Raw genomic sequence first — 23,750 nt, forward strand, 5'->3', positions numbered from 1 at the left:
TAGTACAAATAAGGCAGCGTTTACACCTATGCTGTGAAATTAGTTTTCTAGTTCAGTCACTAAAGTAGAAAATCATTGGTGCCTTATGGAGCCGCACTGACTTACTAAGGCCCCTTTCACACTACAAAATAACTCCATTTTAAAGCTCTGTACGAAGTTCCGTCTGAAAATCAGCTGAAAACAGCAGTTACAAAATCCTATACGGCTGTTCGAAAATCCCATTATAGTTTCTGGGATTTTTCTAATAGCCGTTTTAACCCATTTTAAAGGAGTTCTCCAACTGAAATCTTTTAACCCCCGCTGTGCCCGGGCTGTAAAACTACACATAATAACCTTTCACTTACCTGCCTACGATCCCCCGTTGTTCCGATATCGCTGTCCCGTTCTCCGGTCCCGGTCTCTTCCACTTCCTGCGGGTCGGTGACTTCACTCTGCGCTCAGCGACGGGACATTGCTGCGGCCGCTGATAGGCTGAGCGCAGAGTGAAATCACCGACCCGCAGGAAGTGGAAGAGAACGGGACGGCGATATCGGAACAACGGGGGATCGTAGGCAGGTAAGTGAAAGGTTATTATGTATAGTTTTACAGCCCGGGCACAGCGGGCTTCGTACGGAACTTCATACGGATCTTTCGTACGGAGTAATTTTGTAGTGTGAAGAAGCCCATGATGTCCATCGTTTTGATGAGAAGAGTAATGATGGAAATAGGATGAAGTAGGCTCCATTACTAATGTGAACAGGGTCTAAGGCACATAGATTGGGTTTTAATTATCTAGACCTAGTTTCTCTGTTAAGAACAAGTCTTCGGGCATTCACTAAGACTGTCACAGATGCTCAGTTCACCAGCGTATTGCTCGATAGTCTCTACTGTGTATTCAAGCAAGAGGGATTGTGGAAAAGTGTGTGCTCTGTTGTATGGGAACAGCAGTGTCACAGCTCAGAAAGGAAACCAGATCCATGGGGGAGAAGACCAGTACAGGGGATGCAGGTCATTTTACCTACATCGCTATTTTGTGTAGGTGGTATACATCTTGATTTTACCAACGTTGCTTAGTGGGAACCCCCCTTTAAAGTGACTAAAGCAGAGTGGTTTTGCCACTATTGAAATCAATGGGAGAGCTGAAAAACCACTTGTTCTTAATTTTTAAGAGGTTTCTAGTACAGTCTTTTTCTGCGACCCCAGCCTAGCTGTGCACTAGAATAAAAGCTACAGATAATAAAAAACACAAGTAAAAAGTCGTTTTTGAAGCAGGTTTTTTTTAGGCAGATTTCTGCATTTGGTTTTTGGCTGTGTCCTTAATGGGAGTAGGAACTTACCTTTTTAGATGGTAGATTTTGTGTGTATATTGGCCCTTTTCACCATCTTTTTCATATGGTTCATTTTTCAAGACTTCAATTCCTTCACCGCCACCCGTTTCATTTTTGCTAGCTTCTGCTACAGAATACAGCTGACCAACTTGATACTGGAAAATGTAGAAAAAGGAAAACTATTTTATACTGACAGTCTGCTCCCATCGGTCCCCCTCAGTAATTCTTAATCTGCCATTTTTAACTATGAAACTATGAACAGAGGGTAAGGCTAGGTTTACACCAGGTTTTGTAACTACGGTTCCCGTATAAGGCTGGGAGGAGGGGGCGGGGCTTAATCGCAGCGCCCGCACTCAGCCGTATAGGGGAACCGTATTTAATGCATGTCTATGAGCCGACCGGAGTGAACCGCAGCCTCCGGTCGGCTGCGTTTTCGGCCGTATGCGGTTTCCCAACGGCAGGCAAAAATGTGGTCGACCCAGTGCCAGATCAGCAGGGAACGCACATTGACTTTAGGATAAACTTCAGCAATGCACACAGCAATAGCTGAGGCTTCTGAGGGTCTACAGTAATACAGATATAGATAGTATAGATAGCAATAAAAGACTAGGAGTTGCTTGAATTCAGTGCTTTGCCGAACTTAACCATGGCTTTTTGACTAAAACCTGATACTTCACCATAAAACCATTTTATTTTTTAGAACCCACCAGGCTCCAACATCAGGGCGTTCTGTCTGCAGCACAGTGCCGCTCCACCAATCCCTGTGTGCTATGTCAGCTGAAGATGCTACGATCTGCCGCTACAAGAAGCTAAGTTTCAGAGGCCGCAGAAAGGACACCCTGTTACCAAAAGGAGGCGGGGAGTGAGGGAGGTACGTAAACGCATCTTATTTTATTACCAAACCTGGGCTCATAGGTTTTTTGTTTGTTTTTTACACCAGGATAAACCCTTTAGGGTAGGGTCACATGTGCCATATTTGCTGCTGAGTATTTTCCTACCTTCTTTGAGTGTCTCTCAGTCTCAATTGTCAAAAAGTTGTTCCTCAGGGAGACACTTAAAGAATAAAGTTATTTTTCTACATAATAAAAACAGACCAATATATAAAAAGGTACCAAGTGTCTTCCTGTCCTCTCAACTATCTAACAGTCTCAGCAGATTGAAATGTGCATTGCTGCAGACAGATTGCCTTAAAGGTACTATTTTGCATACAATAACTTGGTCGAGCAAAGGTTTGGCAAATACATATAGATTTTCAGTTCGGCTGAGCATTCGTGTTCTGAATGGACAGAGGAGGGGTAAGCTGCTGCTAGACTACTCTGAAGGAGGTTTATCTATCCGAGAACAAAAGGATAGGGCAGCTGAAATCCAACATTTCTAATCCTTCTTTCCCCTGACATTATCTGGAGTCAGGAGGCCCCATTACATAGTTAACCAGTCCCACTGAAGTGTGTTTGCTCCACTTCACTCTTTTCTAATGTCTATGAAGCCTTTATTGTATACAGCTTATACACAGCACTTCACCATAACACACTAGGCAGTAAGCTCCTAAGCTCTGTTCAGGGGCGGACGCTGGCAGCAAGGATTTTGTCATTTAACTGGCTGCATGGGATTTGGAGTTCTGGATCAGAAAACAATAGAGCTTGAAAAAATACAAAATAAAAATTATATAAGTGTTGGCATCCCTGAATTTTCTCAAGAAAATTAAGTATTTCATACAGAAAAGGATTGCAGTAACACATGTTTTGCTATACACATGTTTATTCCCTTTGTGTGTTTTGGAACTAAACCAAAAAAGGGAGGAAAAAAAGCAAATTGGACATAATGTCACACCAAACTCCAAAAATGGTCTGGACAAAATTATTGGCACACTTTCAAAATTGTGGAAAAATAAGATTGTTTCAAGCATGTGATGCTGCTTTAAACTCACCAGGGGCAATTAAACAGGTGCGGGCAATATAAAAATCACACCTGAAAGATAAAAAGGAGAGAAGTTCACAGTCTGCGTTGTGTGTCTGTGTGTGCCACACTAAGCATGGACAACAGAAAGAGGAGAAGAAAACTGTCTGAGGACTTGAGAACAAAAATTGTGGAAAAATATCAACAATCTCAAGGTTACAAGTCCAGAGATCTAGATTTGCCTTTGTCCACAGTGCGCAACATTATCAAGAAGTTTGCAATCCATGGCACTGTAGCTAATCTCCCTTGGCATGGAAGGAAGAGAAAAATGTATGAAAGGTGTCAACGCAGGATAGACAGGATGATGTATAAGCAGCCCCAAACAAGTTCCAAAGATATTCAAGCTGTCCTGCAGGCTCAGGGAGCATCATTGTCAGCGCGAACTATCCGTCAACATTTAAATGAAATGAAACGCTATGGCAGGAGACCCAGGAGGACCCCACTGCTGACAGACGTAAAAAAGCAAGACCACATTTTGCCAAAATGAACTTGAGTAAGCCAAAATCCTTCTGGGAAAATTTCTTGTGGACAGAAGAGACCAAGATAGAGCTTTTTGGTAAAGCACATGATTATACTGTTTACCAAAAACGGATAAGGCCTAAAAAGAAAAGAACACAGGGGGAGATTTATCAAAACCTGTCCAGAGGAAAAGTTGCTGAGTTGCCCATAGCAACCAATCAGATCGCTTCTTTCATTTTTAACAAGGCCTCTGCAAAATGAAAGAAGGGATCTGATTGGTTGCTATGGGCAACTGGGCAACTTTTCCTTTGCACACGGTATTGATAAATCTCCCCCACAGTACCTACAGTGAAATATGGTCGAGGTTCAATGATGTTTTGGGGTTGTTTTGCTGCCTCTGGCACTGGGTGCCTTGAATGTGTGCAAAATGTATTCTATGGAGAGAAAGATAGAGCAGAGCTCCTCATAGGGCAATACGTTTGGAACAATGTAAATATGTATAAGGTGAGGCAGTCAAACAAGTAAGTAGTCTCGCTCACCTTGTACTGTTGTGTATATAGACACAACAGCAATAAGCGCGTGGTTCAAAGTAATGGTGGAGCAGCTTCCTGGAATCGGCAGCAGGTGAAACCTGTCCGAGGTATATGATGCAAGTACTGGTGCTAGGCAGGAAAAGTACCAGGTTCTATAGCGCAATCCACCACTCAGGCAACTTCTTGGGATAAAAGGTTCGATTTATTTAGCCAAAAACATAACGCGTTGCGAAGGTTTAGACCCTCTTCATCAGATGTACAGGCAATGTATGACCATGGTTAAACAGAGCAGGTTTAAATGCAAGACAAGGGCGCCAAAAAACCACTAGGCTCCGCCCCCTAGTGGGCGTGGAGGCTGACTTGCATACATAGAATCAAGCTAAGTTAAAAGATACTTCAAAATAGCATTCAATCATGCTACGGTAAAGTCTATACAATAAATACTATATATAGTTTAAAAAGGACTGGTTATAAGGTACGTAGGGGATGACAGTGTGTGTCTGTCGGCGTTCAGCTTTCATTAGCGGAGCCGCCGGCAGTGTGCGCATGCGCGAACTCGGGAAGTTAATAATGATGACGGAAACCTAGTAGCAAAATGTAACGGCACGGCATGTGTGCCGCTGGTACATTGTGTCAGCTTATGGGGAATGAGTGGGCTGCGGGGCACCACCCGAAAACACCGTAAATGATGGAATGGATTATATTAAGATAAAATGGAATAGAGGAAATGTATGAATGAATGATGATGGGGCCAATGTGGAGCTGCACCCATACATATATATATATATACATTTACACATAGAACATAGGCACTACATAGGTATAGTGTGCAAGATAGTCAGCATATGTGATCAGCATAAGCCAGCATCACATGTGTCAGCCTATATAGTTAACAATGCATTGTCAGCATATATAATAGGATTAAGGTGAAGTGGAGGGATAATTTGAATGTATATGATAGTATAAAAGGAACATAATAAAATATATATGTTACATGGTATACAGGGAGAGAGAAAAAAAAAAAATTAAATAGAAAAAAACCAACAAATAACAAATAAATTAAATACAAATATGTTCGTATTATTATAATAAATATGTTAAAAATACCATTAAATTGAGAAAGAATACCATAGTGTGGGTACTGGAGGATGGAGGATAATATAAATGATAGGACTCCTAACGGATGATATCCATTACTTCGTTCAGTCCATTGGGTATTAAAGAATTTAATTTATATATCCAAAATGATTCTCTCCGTTGTAGTTTTTCAAACCTATTGTATGTATCCTCTGGGATGTGTTCTAAAATGGTTAAGGAAAAAGCTGAAAATTCCTTATTGTGGTATTGTGTTGCGTGTCTAGAGACGCTGTGTTTGATAAATCCTTTATGTACGTTGGATCTGTGTTTGTTCATACGTAGTCGCAACTGTTGAATAGTGCGACCTACGTATTGTAGTTTGCAGTCGCATTCTAATAGATATATTACATGGGTTGTAGAGCAGTCCATCCTAGTTTTAATAGGAAAAGATTCCCTGGTGGAGCTGCAAAGGAAATCTTTTTTACCGTTGGTGATGTTTGCACAGCATTTGCATGTTGTCTTATAACATTTGTAATTTCCCGGGGTGAGATGGTTAGTTTTGCGTTTGTTAATAGATTCTTCTTTTAGACGACTAGGTGCTAGTATATTCTTCAACGTTTGGGCGCGTCTATAAGTAATAGAAGGTTGATTGGAAATATCGTTTTTCAGGAGGGGGTCTTGTAATAAAATGTTCCAATGTTTATTCAAGATACTGCGAATGCTGTTGTGTGATGCGCAGTAGGTCGTGATAAAGTTATTTTTGAAAGTGTCTTGGTTTGCTTCAATGGGATGGTTATTCACTATGGTGGGTGTCTTCTTCACGGTTGTTCTAGGGCCTATTAGGGCTCGTTGATATGCTGCTTTGATGATCTTTGACGGGTATCCCTTCTCCGAGAGTCTAGTTTTTATGATTTTGCTCTGTTCCTTATAATCCGAGATATCAGAGCAGTTCCTACGGACTCTATGGAACTGACCGTACGGAATGTTTAACTTCCATTTTTTATAGTGACTACTGTTGAAAGAGAGGAGACTGTTACAGTCTACTTTCTTAAAATAGGTTTTAGTGATGACTTTACTGTTATGATTAGATAATTCCAAATCCAGATATTCTATAGAGGCTTTGCTACTTTTTCCAGATAATGTGATGTTGAAATTATTATTGTTGAGGTATTTTGTGAAATCTGTAAATTCCTCCTCCGTTCCTCTCCAAATAAATAACAAATCGTCGATATAACGTTTATAGAGTTTTATCTTGTTCTTCCAAGGGTGGTTGGTGTAGATGAGGGATTCTTCATATGACCCCATATAAAGGTTAGCAAATGCTGGCGCAAAACGGGTACCCATTGCGGTCCCCTGGATTTGTAGGTATATTTTATTATTAAAAGAAAAATAGTTATGATGCAAAATATACTGAATGCTATTGCAAATAAATTCTTTTTGTACTGATGGCATTGAAAGGTCTTGGTTTAGAACTTTTCTGATGACACTTATACCCTTATCATGTGGTATATTGGAATATAATGAAGAAACATCTAATGTGGCCCATATGAAATCGGGTTCCCATACGAAGTCCTGGAATAATTCAATTAAGGTGGGTGTATCCTTGAGGTATGAATCTAACTTTATCACATATTTTTGTAAGATGATGTCAATATACTGGGAAAGGTTACTAGAGATGGAGTTAATGCCTGCTATAATTGGGCGGCCTGGAGGGTTAACTGTACATTTATGTATTTTAGGAAGATGATAACATATATATTTTATTATGTTCCTTTTATACTATCATATACATTCAAATTATCCCTCCACTTCACCTTAATCCTATTATATATGCTGACAATGCATTGTTAACTATATAGGCTGACACATGTGATGCTGGCTTATGCTGATCACATATGCTGACTATCTTGCACACTATACCTATGTAGTGCCTATGTTCTATGTGTAAATGTATATATATATATATGTATGGGTGCAGCTCCACATTGGCCCCATCATCATTCATTCATACATTTCCTCTATTCCATTTTATCTTAATATAATCCATTCCATCATTTACGGTGTTTTCGGGTGGTGCCCCGCAGCCCACTCATTCCCCATAAGCTGACACAATGTACCAGCGGCACACATGCCGTGCCGTTACATTTTGCTACTAGGTTTCCGTCATCATTATTAACTTCCCGAGTTCGCGCATGCGCACACTGCCGGCGGCTCCGCTAATGAAAGCTGAACGCCGACAGACACACACTGTCATCCCCTACGTACCTTATAACCAGTCCTTTTTAAACTATATATAGTATTTATTGTATAGACTTTACCGTAGCATGATTGAATGCTATTTTGAAGTATCTTTTAACTTAGCTTGATTCTATGTATGCAAGTCAGCCTCCACGCCCACTAGGGGGCGGAGCCTAGTGGTTTTTTGGCGCCCTTGTCTTGCATTTAAACCTGCTCTGTTTAACCATGGTCATACATTGCCTGTACATCTGATGAAGAGGGTCTAAACCTTCGCAACGCGTTATGTTTTTGGCTAAATAAATCGAACCTTTTATCCCAAGAAGTTGCCTGAGTGGTGGATTGCGCTATAGAACCTGGTACTTTTCCTGCCTAGCACCAGTACTTGAATGTGTGCAAGGCATCATGAAATCTGAGGATTACCAATAGATTTTGGGTCGCACTGTACAGTCCAGTGTCAGAAAGCTGGGTTTGCGTCCAAAATCTTGGGTCTTTCAGCAGGACAATGACCCCAAACATACATCAAAAAGCACCCAGAAATGGATGGCAACAAAACGCTGGAGAGTTCTGAAGTGGCCAGCAATGAGTCCAGACCTAAAGCCCATTGAACACCTGTGGAGAGATCTTAAAATTGTTGTTGGGAAAAGGCGCCTTCCAATAAGAGAGACCTGGAACAGTTTGCAAAGGAAGAGTGGTCCAACATTCCGGCTGAGAGGTGTAAGAAGCTTATTGATGGTTATAGGAAGTGACTGATTTCAGTTATTATTTCAAAGGGTGTGCAACCAAATATTAAGTTAAGGGTGCCAATAATTTTGTCCAGACCATTTTTGGAGTTTGGTGTGACATTATGTCCAATTAGCTTATTTCCCTCCGTTTTTTTGGTTTAGTTCAAATAAACACAAAGGAAATAAACATGTGTATAGCAAAACATGTGTTACTGCAATCCTTTTCTGTGAGAAATACTTCAGTTTGTTAAAAAAAATTCAGGGGTGCCTTTATGGTCATGACTGTATATGTATTTAGAAATATACTCAAGTATTCATGCTACACAGTAATAGGCTACATAGCACATAACGCACAGCAATAGCAGTCCAGAGTAATACAGAGTCCTGTATTTATCAAAGCAAATGTTTCTTTACTGTATTAATCAGTATAGGAAAACACAGCATACTATGTTTTCTATATAGGTCTAATGCATAAAGAGACACACTTTTGTTAAACACATAAAGGGGAACTCCACTGCCCCAGCATTTGGAACATTTTGTTCCAAACAGTGCGGGATGCGGGGGTTGAGACGTCAAGGCCATGCCCCCTCCCATAGACTTACATTGAGGGGGCATGGCGTGACATCACAAGGGGCATGGCTGTGACATTACAACCCCCGCAGCCCACACCCAGCATTCGGAACAAAATGTTCCAAAGTACCCCTTTAATGAGTGGTGGGCCATGGACACGTTTGATGTAAGCGCCAGGAGGCTTCCAAACTAAATGAAAAGGGGGGACTCTCACCAATCAGATACCCATCCTCAATTTTATGGACATGTGATGAGTGTCCTTCCCGGGAAAACACCTTTAGGATCTGTTCACACATACAGAACCCTGCGCATATTTGATGTGGTGGATTTGAAGCAGCAGAGTTTAATGTAAACTAAATGACTAAACAGAGCTCCAAATATGCAGCTTCATATCCACATCAAATATGTGCAAGATACTGCACGACTGTGAATACACCCTTAACGTAATGGAAATCACCTGGCAAAGAGATTAAGGGGAGGTTATGCATATATAATGTTCTCACTGAGTCATTTCAAACTTGCCAAACAAACTTAAAAATGGTATCTGTCAGCAGGTTAGCCCATACTAACCTGATGGTATCGGGTAATACATTTCATTACACTGATCACTATGATAGCTTTATTATGTTGCGCTAGTTACACTGTATGGCCCCCGTGCCAAAGATGTTACTGCATACGTGTGAGGTTTCCAAGTGAGATTGTTGAGTCACTGCAGCAGAGGCCTACGAATATTTATAAGGGGGAGGAGTTACCGGAGGTGGCGAGTGGGTATAGCGGTGCACTTGGGGGTAAGGTAACGGCTGCAGTGCACCAAAGACCATCATTTGCATATTGCTGTTAATTAAGATTTCTCATAAATGGCGCAACAGAACAACATAATGCAGTTACCTTAGTGATCAGTGTAATGGGAGCTATACCCCATACCAGCAGGTTAGTATAAGCCAACCTGCTGACCGATTCCCTTTAGGAGTGTAAAGAAGTAAATGCAACAAGTACAAGTGACAATAGCTATGTAGACAAGTATGGCAAGGTGCAATAGTCACATTAATACCTTGTGTACTATCTCCACATCAGAAACACTTCTCATTTAACCAAATGACAGGATGCAAATTCTGTGGCACACCGCACAAGTTTCAGTCAAGTCCTTTGTAACACGTTCGCCTTAGATTAACATATTTCTTTGTTGTGTCAGCTATAATTCTGTCCTCTCTCCGCTAACAATACACACATCAAATAGACAGCAGGAAGTGACTAACATGTAACATAAATCAAGCCAGTAACACAGTGTAAAGGATTTCAACAGTGGCCGCCAGATGGAATCTCCAAGCGGAATTCATGATCGAAATCCGCAAGCGGAGATTCCGTAGTGTGAACATACCTCAATACAAATGCTTCAAAAAAGATTAAGGGAGTCTCAGTATTAAGGCTTTAGTAGCATTAATGCCTTTGCATTAGTAAAAGTATGTTCACCTTCCAAGTAAAATCATCTTGTAGAAACCCATCCGAAATGTTGTTTGGATCTTTAAGAAATATCCAAAAACCTATTTTCAGTCTTCTAATTTTGGGATGGGCTTTCTTTTGTCCCCAGATACAACAACACAAACCCAGGGTAACATACATATAACAAGGACCTCTTTCAATTGCCTCTGGAATTACTATTACGATCCAAATACAAAATGTATTCAAATCCAACAATCTCCTGCCCCAAAATGACAAAGTACCAAACACTGGCACAACTCTTAGTCAACAGACCAGCATATATAAAAGTTTACTTTACTTACTAAGTGCCTACTTACCGGCCATAAATGCAGCCAGACTTTTCTGTATTTAATGCACTGTCATTCAAATTAATAGTGCAAGCCAATATAAGAAACTTTGTAATATATCTTATTAGAGAAAATTTTGCATCACCACTTACCAAGCTACTTTTTATCCACCACTCCCAAGCCAAACTCATTGTACACATGAGATGAGTCAACTCACAGAAGGATCAAGTGAAATGCTGCCCATGAAAGGCTATGGACAGGGAAAGGTGGAGAAATAGTTGCAAATAGCTGCAAACTAAGACAAAAGCAGACAGAATCACACTGAAAGGCTGCAACATTTTTTACTAAGTGTAATATATTGGCCAAAAATAATCCTCTTTATGTATACACATGACAGCTTATCTTGAAAACTCTGTTAAAAGGTAAGTGATCATTTAAATACCAGTAAGAGAATAAAGTAAATATAGAATACATACCTCTTCTACGGAGCATGGCAAAACTACTCGGCTGAAAAAAACATAAAAATCATTTGTTTAGAAAGGAAAGTAAGACATGTGGTAAGATTTTTAAGGAATGTTTATACACAAATGGACAAACATTTATTCAGAAATTAAATATTATGATAAACCAGTATATAGAAAAAAGAAAGAAACATGATAATTAAGTCTTCTCCCCTATCCACAGAGGATAATGTTTAATCATGGGGGAGGGTCCAGAGTCTCAACGGAGTAGTGGTGACAAGTGGGATGAATGCTGTACACTGCTATGTCCTGCAGCTGAAAGGAGTGGAAGTACACCTGCGTTACCGCCACTTCCTTCCCGCAGTCTCAGGATCCCATTCTTAAAGGGGTATTCCGGTGGAAATTATAATTTTTTTTTTTAATCAACTGGTGCCAGAAAGTTAAACAGATTTGTAAATAACTTCTATAAAAAAAATAAAAAAAATAAAAAATTAATCATTCCAGTACTTATTAGCTGCTGAATACTACAGAGGAAATTATTTTCTTTTTGGAAACAGAGCTCTCTGCCAACATCTCTGTCCATTTTATGAACTGTCTAGAGTAGGAAAAAATCCTCATAGAAACCATATGCTGCTCTGGGCAGTTGCTAAAATGGACAGAGATGTCAGCAGAGAGCACTGTGTTCCAAAAAGAAAATATTTTCCTCTGTAGTATTCAGCAGCTAATAAACTTTCTGGCACCAGTTGATTTAAAAAATAAATAAAAAAGTTTTCCACTGGAGTGCCCCTTTACAGAGGTACCAGAAGACAGACACAGACCCTCTGTCCCGTATATTGGGGATGAGTCTTAGGGTGCATTCACACCACAATTTGTTAATACGGTCACTGGATCCGGCTGGGGGATGTGAAAACCAGGCGCTCCCGTACCCCAGTCAGACCCGGCCCGCATCTCATTTATTTCAATGAGCAAACTGGAGTCAGATAGTGACTCCGGTTGGCTAGTTTTTGCCCTGTATTCAGTTTGGAGACCGGACTGAAAACGTATTATACCACTGTTTTTAGTTCTGTCACAAAACCAGATACAGGGCAAAAATGAGCTATCTGATTCCTTTCCGCTCATTCAAATGAATGAGATGCAGGCCGGGTCCGACTGGGGTATGGAAGCGCCCTTTTTTCACATCCCCCAGTCGGATCCGGTGACAGTATTAACAAATAGTGGTGTAAATGCAGCCTAAAAGGGGTTATCCAACATTAGAATAACATAGCTGCTCTGGTAAAAAAAAAAATACATTGTCCCTCTTGCCATTAGGTTGTATGCAGTATTGCAGCTCAGTTTCATTGGAGTGAATGGAGCAGAGTTGTAGTGCCACTCTAGACCTAAGTACAGGTGTGGCTCTTGGATTCTACTTTCCCACTATTTTGCCACTATCAATACCAGCTATATCACCCACTTCTGCTGCCTATGGTAGGTAAATGGCCTACTGAAGAAAGTAGAGAACGGAAGAAATACCGCTGTGTGAAAGGCACCCTAATATGGGTACATTCACATACTGGACCCACTGTAGATTTGAAGTTGTAGACTGCGGGTGCGGATGTGCAACTGCAGATTTTGAAAAGCAATTCTTCAGTATTTGTGATGGGCAAGTCAATAAAATAATCTGCAACTACATGGAAGAGAAACAGGGGGCTCAGGACCCCTATTCTAGTGATTGGCCGGGTCCCAGCAGTGTGGCCCAGAAAAATCTCACAATTATTACTTATTGAAAACAATGGGGAAGTTTCAACATAAACGTGTAAGTTGTTCAGAAAATGCAGACACACAAAGGATGAAGCGTGAAAGAATGAGTACTGGAGGTATTTTAAGTAAAGTACAATACGCTCACATATGACGTGGCTTCCCATCAGATACACTTGACCTAACAATCTCCAAAAATGCTGAGGCTAGCTTTATGGAGAAACATGACTAAAGGATTTTACTTCGAACTCCCTGGGCAGCAGGACTTCCCACCACTGTCTGAAGCGACAGATCCAAGTATAACTAAGGCAGTGTCCTAAGTCAGCGGGTTTTCCAATTTTTGCAATTTTATCATTTCCTGCTATTTTTTTTACATTTCCTTTTATGAGATCTAAGTATGTAAACAATAAAATACAGTCTTTCCATGCTATAGTTTGATGACAGGCTACACTAGGGTTATCTTCAGCTTGGCCCCCCTAGAGGAAATATATAAAAAGGACCCAACCTCCAGATATAGAAACATGCTCAACACTGAAATTACCAGTACATACCCATCCCCAAGATAAGGGGTCTGTCTGGTTATCCCAACCCAGTTACAAAACCTGCTCCAGCCTTGTTTTATTTGAAAAAAAACACCAAAAAAAACCACAAAAAAAACAAAAAAAAACACACAATACAGTTGTCCGTTAAAACGATTGAAATGATAAAGTAAAAGTGTTTTCAAAAGAGGTTTGTTGTTCTCACTCATCTGGCCTTATCCATCTGCTACTGATTGACGCAGAAATAGGAAGAAACCTGCCAATCAGTAGCGGGTGGGCGAGGCTACCAGCCACCAATGAATATACAGGACACCTTACTCTGCACTGCTGGGCGCGCATGCTGCCTACTTCTCAAAAACTACTGTAAGTATTCTAATAAGGAACAGATCGTTGGAAATGTGTCTGATGCTAGGTTATGCAGTTCTTAGTAAGGGCAGCATCATTTATGCCCCTTTCACACTGCCGTTGCTCCCTGTCAAGAACAGCCGTTAAAGACTTTTTTTTTTTGTTTGTGTGACTTTAAAGAGTAGCTCCCACTATGTAAAAAAAAAAAAGTTTCTGTCCCTGCCTATTGCACATCTATCCCTAACCCCATCCCTGCCTTAATTTTTTTTTTGTACCCCCTTAGAATTATATTTTTGTCTGCCTGGTAGTGTGCTAACTTACCAGGCAGACTTCCCCAGCAGGCGCAATGTCACTGATGCCTGCTGGGGGGCCAACTTCCACCCTTAGCTCATCTAAGGCTCTCTGCTAACACCTCTGTCCATTTTAGGAACTTTCCAGAATAGGATTAAATCCCCATAGCAATTCTGTCCTGCTCTGGACAGTTCCTAAAATGGACAGCAGAGGTCAGCAGAGAGCACTGTGGTCAGACAAAGGAAATTCAAAAAGAAAAGAATTTCCTCTGTAGTATACAACAGCTGATGAATACTGAAAGGAATAAGATTAAAATAGAAGTCATTTACAAATCTGTATAACTTTCTGGTACCAGTTTAAAAAAAAAAAAAAAAGTTTTCCAAGGGAGTACCCCTTTAAGTGTATTTCAAACTGGATATCTACAGGCACTGACAGCTGAGGGGAAATGAGTGGCCTGATGTAGCTTCCCTATGAGGTCACATTTGTGCACGGAAGGTATAATAGATCTGCAGCCCAACCTAGAAGGTATATAGTGTGACAAGGCATTTTATTCTAAGCATTTATGAGATATCCATGTATAACTGGACGTTAATGTTAACTTCCTTTAAAGCAAGTTCTCCCACACTAAACCCAGTACATTGGGTTATAGTGCGGGTGAACAGGAGTCTGTAACATGGTCACTTATCAAAGTTTTGTTTAAGGAGAGTTTGCGTCCTCTAAAGTGTCCGCCATCCATCCTGGTTTTGTGCGCAGCAGGCGGGTCCCCCGCTGGCAATCTCACTTTGGGTTCCGGTGGCAGGCTCCCGAATCCCACCCCCCTTGTTGCATATTCATTTCTTGTTTCTCCACGTCCTAATGAGGAGGAGTTAGCCACCCCTCTGAGTGCTGCGATTTGGCTCCAGAGCACATGCACAGTTTCGCGGCGCAGAGCGATTCTGGGTAAGCACGGCTCTCACATCATCAGGACAGAGAGCTGTGTAAAACAAAACAGCGCATGCGCTCTGAAGCCAGATCGCAGCGCTCAGAGGGGCGAATAACTCCACGTCATTAGGACGTGGAGAAACAAGAAATTAATATGCAACAAGGGGGGGCGGGACTCGGGAGCCTGCTTCCGGAACCCAAATTGAGATTGCCGGCAGTAGACCTGCCTGCTGCGCGCAAAACCGGGATGGATGGTGGACACTTTAGCGGACGCAAACTCACCCCAAACAAAACTTTACTATGCAAGTGAGCACATTACAGACTCCTATTCACCCACACTATAACCCACTGTACTGGCTAAGCGTGGCATCGGTTTCGATGTAAATTTTTGACATGTCGGGGCAACATGTCAAAAGTTTTTATTTATTTATTTTTTAAATGATAAATTTATCCATAGGAAAAGTGAAACATTTCTGATGGCTGGGGATTCTCCAGCTTGGGAAACCTTTAAACGTTGTGGTCCTGAGCAGGTTGGCGTGTCTACGCTTACTACTTTTCATGTAAAGCAATCTGGATCGTAATGTTCTGTTTGTAAAGAAGAGGCCAATGGATTGAAAGATCTGCTACTAACTGCACTTTGGGTGATATGAACAACATAATCTATATATGTGAAGTATTGTACAGACTTGTGTTTGCAAATATTGTTTAACTAAAGAGAAGTTGTTTTATGTGTTTTTTTTTTTGCTACTTTATATTACAGTTAGCAAACAGAGCGTCCATATTGATAAACACTAGACCTGAGTGGCTAGCATCCATGCCACTCTCTACTGTCAGGGTTTTCTTTTGAGCCAAGATCCTATATGTCTGTTCTTTACTGCATGAGTGCAAAGAGAAAGAGCTGGAATAGTGGTTGGTGGTTGAGTATATGTAGTGCCCCACTCCTCAAAGTATTTGGACCAGATGAAGATGGCTGAGCACTGTTTCCTGACACTTAACGCTCAAGTCAAGCCTCTCCTCCCTGTGGTGGCACAGTGACAAGGAACAGGGTGCTGAGGACCATGGTTCTAATAATCGTAGGGGTCCCACATGTGGGTCCATTGTGGTAATGCCTCTAAGATGGCAATCCAGTTTAATGAGCTACCAATATAACCTTACAGCAGTTCTAACAACTTCTTCCTTAGCAGAGAACCATTTCATTTACATGGAAAACAAACAAAAGAAAACGTGCCAAGTAAGAAATGAATATTTTACCAGGCACTTTTATAACATGAAGTAACTTTACAGTCATAAAAAACATTTAAATGGGAATTTACACTTCCCGGTCAATGTGTTTTTACTAAATAACACATTATATATAGCAATAAAATACACTGCTCAAATAAATTAAAGGGAAGACAAACAACACAATGTAACTCCAAGTCAATCACACTTCTGTGAAATCACACTGTCCACTCAGGAAGCAACACTGATTGACCATCAATTTCACATGCTGTTGTGCAAATGGAACAGACAACAGGTGGAAATTATAGGCAATTAGCAAGACACCCCCAATAAAAGAGTGCTTCTGCAGGTGGTGACCACAGACCACTTCTCAGTTCCTATGTTTCCTGGCTGATGTTTTGCTCACTTTTGAATTCTGGCGGTGCTTTCATTCTAGTGGTAGCATGAGACGGAGTCTACAACCCACACAAGTGGCTCAGGTAGTGCAGCTCATCCAGGATGGCACATTAATGCGAGCTGTGACAAGAAGGTTTGCTGTGTCTGTCAGCATAGTGTCCAGAGCATGGAGGCGCTACCAAGAGACAGGCCAGTACATCAGGAGACGTGGAGGAGGCCATAGGAGGGCAACAACCCAGCAGCAGGGCCGCTACCTCTGCCTTTGTGCAAGGAGGAGCAGGAGGAGCACTGCCAGAGCCCTGCAAAATGACCTCCAGCAGGCCACAAATGTGCATGTGTCCACTCAAACGGTCAGAAACAGACTCCATGAGGGTGGTATGAAGGCCCGACGTCCACAGCTGGGGGTTGTGCTTACAGTCCTACCCCATCCAGGACGTTTGGCATTGGGCAGAGAACACCAAGATTGGCAAATTCGCCACTGGCACCCTGGGCTCTTCACAGATGAAAGCAGGTTCACACAGATGCCGTGGAGAACGTTCTGCTGCCTGCAACAACCTCCAGCATGACCAGTTTGGCGGTGGGTCCGTAATGGTGTGGGGTGGCATTTCTCTGTGGGGGGAGGGGGGAGGGGTGCCCAGCCCTCCATGTGCTTGTAAGAGGTAGCCTGACTGCCATTAGGTATCAAGATGAAATCCTCAGACCCCTTGTGAGACCATATGCTGGTGCGGTTGGCCCTGGGTTCCTCCTAATGCAAGACAATGCTAGGCCTCATGTGGCTGGAGTGTGTCAGCAGTTCCTGCAAGGGGAAGGCATTGATGCTATGGACTGGCCCGCTGTTCCCCAGACCTGAATCCGATTGAGCACATCTGGGACATCATGTCTCGCTCCATCCACCAATGCCACGTTGCAACACAATGCCACCTCATCAGGAGAATGCCCAGGCGTTGTAGGGAATTCATACGGGCACGTGGAGGCCAAACACACTACTGAGCCCCATTTTCCTTGTTTTAAGGACATTACATCAAAGTTGGATCAGCCTGTAGTGTGGTTTTCCACTTTGATTTTGAGTGTGACTCCATATCCAGACCTCCATGGGTTGATAAATTTGATTTCCATTGATAATTTTTGTGTGATTTTGTTGTCAGCACATTCAACTATTGTAAAGATGAAAGTATTTCATACAATTAGTTCATTCATTAAGATCTAGGATGTGTTTAGAGATGAGCGAACTTACAGTAAATTCGATTCGTCACAAACTTCTCGGCTCGACAGTTGATAACTTTTCCTGCATAAATTAGTTCAGCTTTCCGGTGCTCCGGTGGGCTGGAAAAGGTGGATACAGTCCTAGGAGACTCTTTCCTAGGAGACTCTTTCCTAGGAATGTATCCACCTTTTCCAGCCCACCGGAGCACCTGAAGGCTGAACTAATTTACGCAGGAAAAGTCAACTGCCGAGCCGAGAAGTTCGTGACGAATCGAATTTACTGTAAGTTCGCTCATCTCTAGATGTGTTATCTTAGTGTTCCCTTTATTTATTATTACATTATCTATAGTGCAAATAAACCTAGACACTAGCAGCCTAAGCACCATTCTAACACTAAGCACGCTGCCAGCAGATTGACATAAATATAAACGGCTAGATATGAAAATCATGGTCTTTTAAATAAAAAAGTTTTTAGAGTGTCCCAGTCATTATACTAAACTGTTGATAAGTCACTAGTTCATGAGTGTTTAGACCCATACCGATCTCTAGATATAGCAGGTAAATCACACAGTAGCAAGCTTCACTCCCCAGTTGCAGGAGACTGCCCATAGACTTAAAGGGGTACTCCGGTGCTTAAACATCTTATCCCCTATCCAAAGGATAGGGGATAAGATGCCTGATTGCGGGAGTCCCGCAGCTGGGGACCCCCCGGGATCATGTACGCAACACCCCGTTTGTAATCAGTGCTGATTACCGGCGACCGCAGCGCCGGTGGCGTGTGATGTCACACCTGCACCCCCGTGTGACGTCACGCTTCGCCCCTCAATGCTAGCTGACGGGAGGGGGCGTGATAGCTATAGGCTTGCATTGAGGTGGAGGGTGACATCACACGGGGGTGGGAGGCGTGACGTCACACGCCGCCCGCCCTGCGGTCGACCATAATCAGACCTGGAGCGAACATGCTCGGGGCACTGATTACAAACGGGGTACCGCGTGCATGATCCCGGGGGGTCCCCAGCTGCGGGACTCCCGCAATCAGGCATCTTATCCCCTATCCTTTGGATAGGGGATAAGATGTTTAAGCACCGGAGTACCCCTTTAATAATGAAGGCCATCTCCTGAAACTGGAAGGAGATCGCGGCCAACATCCCCCATGATATATCTAGAGATCTACAGTGGTTTGAACACTCAGACGAAGACTGATAAAACTTGACGATATGTCAGAAGTTTTGTATAATTTCAAGGACACTAAAGACTGAACAGTTGATCAGTGGGTTTGTGACTTCAGCCGACTAGGGACCACTGAGCCCTGTGCCCAGTACAGCATCTTACCCCCACCCTAATGAACTGGACCGAGTTGCAGAACACCAATCACATGGTGCGGAGCCTATTGATGGCCTATCCTTTATATAATCTAGGCAGTTTCCTGGAATATATTGAGACTTAAGTTGATGTATAACTCAGAAAACTGCAACCCATGTGAAAATTCACCACCAGCTCTGGACCATAGTGGTTGACATTCTTAGGCCCCTTTCACACTGCCTTTGTGACCCGGCAGTGCAGCAGGCATTAGATACACTAGTCTACAGGCCAATACTCCCATACAAACATCTACGGCCCATTCAGAGGAGGAGAAGATAAAATAATCACCATCTTAGTAATCTAGTTACACATTACTCAGTGTGCGTTATTGGGGGGAGTGGACTCAGACATGATAATAGAAAATCTTCCTAGAAATGCTGCACTTTACTATAAAGACAGCCTTGTATGTCAAGTATGTGTATTCCTGCCTGACTGCTAACCTTTAACCAATTCCGCCATATCATAAGCTAATCATGTCCTTATAGTAAGGGACATGAACAGGCGTCTGCTTATTTCACTAGAGACTGCGGTTCTGGCCTCCGAGAGGGAAAAGACCTGACACCGACAAGCAGCAATGCTATAGAATACAACAAGGTTATAAAGCATTTAACTTCTGCTTCACAATAAAATGGAGTGAGATATACTCATTGATACGGCACTTGTTACATATATACAGCAGCTTGTTGAGCATTGACAGTCATAAGGAATGTTAGAAATTATCATAAATGTGTCCTATCTTTGTTCGCTCTACTTTCAGTAGTGACAGGGCAAGGTTCTATAGCGCACCACTCTGGTGGGGGAGTTAGACTGATTTAAAGGGGTAGTCCAGTGGTGAAAAACTTATCCCCTATCCTAAGGATAGGGGATAAGTGTCAGATCACAGGGGGTCCGACTGCTGGGGCCCCCCCGCGATCTCCTGTATGGGGCCCCGGCTCGCTGGCGGCGGCCAACACGCCCCCTCAATACAACTCTATGGCAGGTCCGGAGATTGCCGAAAGCAGCGCTTCCTGTGGTGGTCAACACGCCCCCTTCCCGCGGGGCTGCCGGGGCCTCGTACAGGAGATTGCAGGGGGGGCCTCAGCGTTCGGACCCCCAGCAATCTGAAACTTTTCCCCTATCCTTAGGATAGGGGATAAGTTTTTCACCACTGGATATCTCCTTTAAAGGGGTACTCTGCTGCTCAGTGTGTCGAACAAACCAGGCGTTCGTGACGTCATAGTCCCTCACCTCATGACATCACACCCCGCCCCCTCAACGCAAGTCTATGGGAGGGGGCGTGACTTCCGTCACGCCCCCTCCCATACACTTGCATTGAGGGGGCGGGGCTATGACATCACAAGCTCCCGACGCCGGCTCCAGCGTTCGGAACAGTTTGTTCCAAAAGCTGAGCAGTGGAGTACCCCTTTAAGCAGCTGAGACAGGACTCTGGCAGCAGCTTGCAACCCACCACTACTACATAGAAGGCACATACAAGCTTGGCCAGGGTAATGAGGTATGAAAGCTGTCTGCTGACAGGTGACTTAGCCTAGGGCCACACTGTGTTTGTGTTTATGGCCGATATATAGGTTCATAATATGGATGCACTGACATTTTGGTCGCCGAAGATCATAGGACAAAAATGGGGATATCGGCATTGTAACTAAAGGAAAAAATATGGCGATAGTTTTGGGGGTGGGGCAGGATGGACAGAAGTACATGAGACTGTGGCTGGAGGACCTTTCATGATGATGAGGTGGGGCTGAGCTGGAGGGAACGGTAAAAATCATAAAGAAAGGACAATATGGTATTTCGTTTTGTACAAAGGGACAGTATCATAGGCTGCAGACCACTGTCCTATAGACACTGGCAGGAATACATGAATAAACTGTACTGATCCAGAGCAGTGATCTGCAACTCCCTATTTATGGCCCAAATGTAATCAGCACGGTCACTTTAAAAAAAATTATAAATTTAGCATGTTGTAGAGATATGTCAAAAGTTTTGATCGGTCGGGGTCTGGGTGCACAGTCCCCAACAGATTGCTAGACTGAGACAAGAGAATTGTGCAATAAGCATGTTCATTCCTGGCTCCGTGCCACGTGGCCAAGACGGCCTCCCAATGTAAGTCTATGGGACAGTCTTGGTCCCACGTACAGAACAGGGGGGGTGCAAGTAAACTTTAAAGTTTTCAAATCGCTCACCATCAAACTAACTTTATGTTCCCTTTTCCAAAACCCTAACAGCTGCAATTCACATACGATTAAGAGGAAACTGTCATTTCTTTCATGCTGCCTGAACATCCTATTTTTAGAGAGGACTCAGGCAGCTTCTTATTAACCCACCGCCTTGATTGTAGACCTATGTTTGGGTTTAGGGAGAGTTCTTCCAGTCAAGGCCAGAGGGGCATGTAGAAACCACTGGGGTCTGTCCTGACTACTTGTGGTACATGCAGCATGAAATTCATGACAGATTCCCTTTAAAGTCATCCAAATCTGCCAATACTGGTGGGCCTACAGTACAGCGCCCTCATGCTAACTCACTGGATTAAGCAGTCCAACCATGCACCTTCAACATAATGGGGGAGACTTATCTAAATAATATTGCCCATAGCAACTAATCAGATCGCTTCTTTCATTTTTAACAAGGCCCCTGCAAAATGAAAGAAGCGATCTGATTGGTTGCTATGGGCAAATTTTCCCCTTGCACAGGTTTTGATAAGTCTCCCCCATTCTGTCTGTGCAGGCTTACAGATCAGGACAACCAGTAAGAGCAGGGCACAGTACCCTCCGCCTGTCCCCATCAGCAGGGCACAGTACCCTCCGCCTGTCCCCATCAGCAGGGCACAGTACCCTCCGCCTGTCCCCATCAGCAGGGCACAGTACCCTCCGCCTGTCCCCATCAGCAGGGCACAGTACCCTCCGCCTGTCCCCATCAGCAGGGCACAGTACCCTCCGCCTGTCCCCATCAGCAGGGCACAGTACCCTCCGCCTGTCCCCATCAGCAGGGCACAGTACCCTCCGCCTGTCCCCATCAGCAGGGCACAGTACCCTCCGCCTGTCCCCATCAGCAGGGCACAGTACCCTCCGCCTGTCCCCATCAGCAGGGCACAGTACCCTCCGCCTGTCCCTATGAGCAGGGCACAGTACCCTCCGCCTGTCCCTATGAGCAGGGCACAGTACCCTCCGCCTGTCCCTATGAGCAGGGCACAGTACCCCCGCCTGTCCCTATAAGCAGGGCACAGTACCCCCGCCTGTCCCTATCAGCAGGGCACAGTACCCCCGCCTGTCCCTATCAGCAGGGCACAGTACCCCCGCCTGTCCCTATCAGCAGGGCACAGTACCCCCGCCTGTCCCTATGAGCAGGGCACAGTACCCCCGCCTGTCCCTATCAGCAGGGCACAGTACCCCCGCCTGTCCCTATGAGAAGTGTTTGGCCGGTGGATGCAGTGTAGAGAAGCCGCACATGCGTCACATTCACAGCACATGAGCGGTTACACAGGGCCGGTGTGATGGTCCGGGGAGGCCCCGGTAGGTACACGGTAAGTGTTCAGGCAGCCATGTCTCAGGAGTCACTTAATGATGTAACCTGCGCTGCCTCAAGGCACAGAGCCAGAAAAACCGGCACCTCCAGCCACCCAGGCCCTACACCGGTGTCGTCTGCGGCGCTGACTAAGGGCTAAGCAGAGGCCCCGCAACAGGAGGCCTGCGGTACTTATCCTCCCTGACAACCGGCAGCCCCTCCAGCCTGCTGCCTATAAGCCGACTACCGTCCACCCCAGCGTGCTGACCTCACACACTGCCCACCCCGCAGCACCCCAGACCCGGCCGCCAGCCCTGCACCCCCGCCCGCACTCACAATTCCTTGATTAACACCATCCTCCGCAGCGACCGCCGCAGCTCCTGTGCGGCACCAACGTCACACGACGCTTTCCGGGAGAGCGGACGCCGCGCTAAACCACGCCCTCAGAATGCACGTAACCACGCCCAGGAAGACGTCCATTGGATGCTCACAACAGCCTGGTTTTGGAATCCCCGCCCACAGAGCACTGATTGGTCGAGACCATGACATCTGTCAGAACGCCGATTGTGCCAGGTATTGATAGAAGGTTACTTTCGGAGGAATACTGCAGTCCTAACAACTGTGCCTGACCGGGCTCTCCTGCTGGTGGATGGTGTCTGGATTTAAAGAGACAGTACATGGAAACGAAAGCACTAGTTGTGGACTGTAGCCCTATAATTACTATAACTCTGTTGTCCCTAATATTCATAAAGTGGAAGAGGTAAAAATAGCCTAGTTACCAAAAAAAAAAAAAAAAAAAAAGAAAGAAATATTTGGACTTTTTCGAGGAGAATATAAAGACAGCATGGTATAACCCACAATATATAGTTTTTATTATTATTATTTCATTTTATTGGCTAGTCATGAACAATTCTTCATTCGATTTTTTCATCACCTTTTGTTGCAGTGTTTCCCAACCAGGGTGCCTCCAGCTGTTGTAAAACTACAACTGGCAAGACATGCTGGGAGTTGTAGTTTTGAAACAACTGGAGGAACCCTGTTTGGGAAACACTGTTTTATTACATGTTTCCTGACACATAAGGTTATTGTTTTGTAATTTTTAAAATGGGGGTGTTTAGAATTCTTATTATCATTATCATTGTACGACAAAA

At 43.7% G+C, this 23,750-nt stretch overlaps 1 protein-coding gene across 1 annotated transcript in view; it reads right to left on the minus strand.

The window, feature by feature from the left end:
• Window positions 1-23,062, minus strand: part of PITPNB (phosphatidylinositol transfer protein beta) — a 68,887-nt gene extending 45,825 nt beyond the window's left edge. Inside the window, exons 1-3 of the mRNA XM_056529603.1 lie at window positions 22,936-23,062; window positions 11,105-11,135; window positions 1,317-1,462 (exon numbers count right to left, since the gene is read on the minus strand). Coding sequence (XP_056385578.1) covers window positions 1,317-1,462; window positions 11,105-11,135; window positions 22,936-22,955 — 197 coding nt within the window. The 5' untranslated portion in view covers window positions 22,956-23,062. The remainder of the gene's footprint in view (window positions 1-1,316; window positions 1,463-11,104; window positions 11,136-22,935) is intronic.
• Between the last annotated feature and the right edge of the window lie 688 nt (window positions 23,063-23,750).

Source organism: Hyla sarda, chromosome 1 (genome assembly GCF_029499605.1).
Source record: "Hyla sarda isolate aHylSar1 chromosome 1, aHylSar1.hap1, whole genome shotgun sequence".
NCBI lineage: Eukaryota > Metazoa > Chordata > Amphibia > Anura > Hylidae > Hyla > Hyla sarda.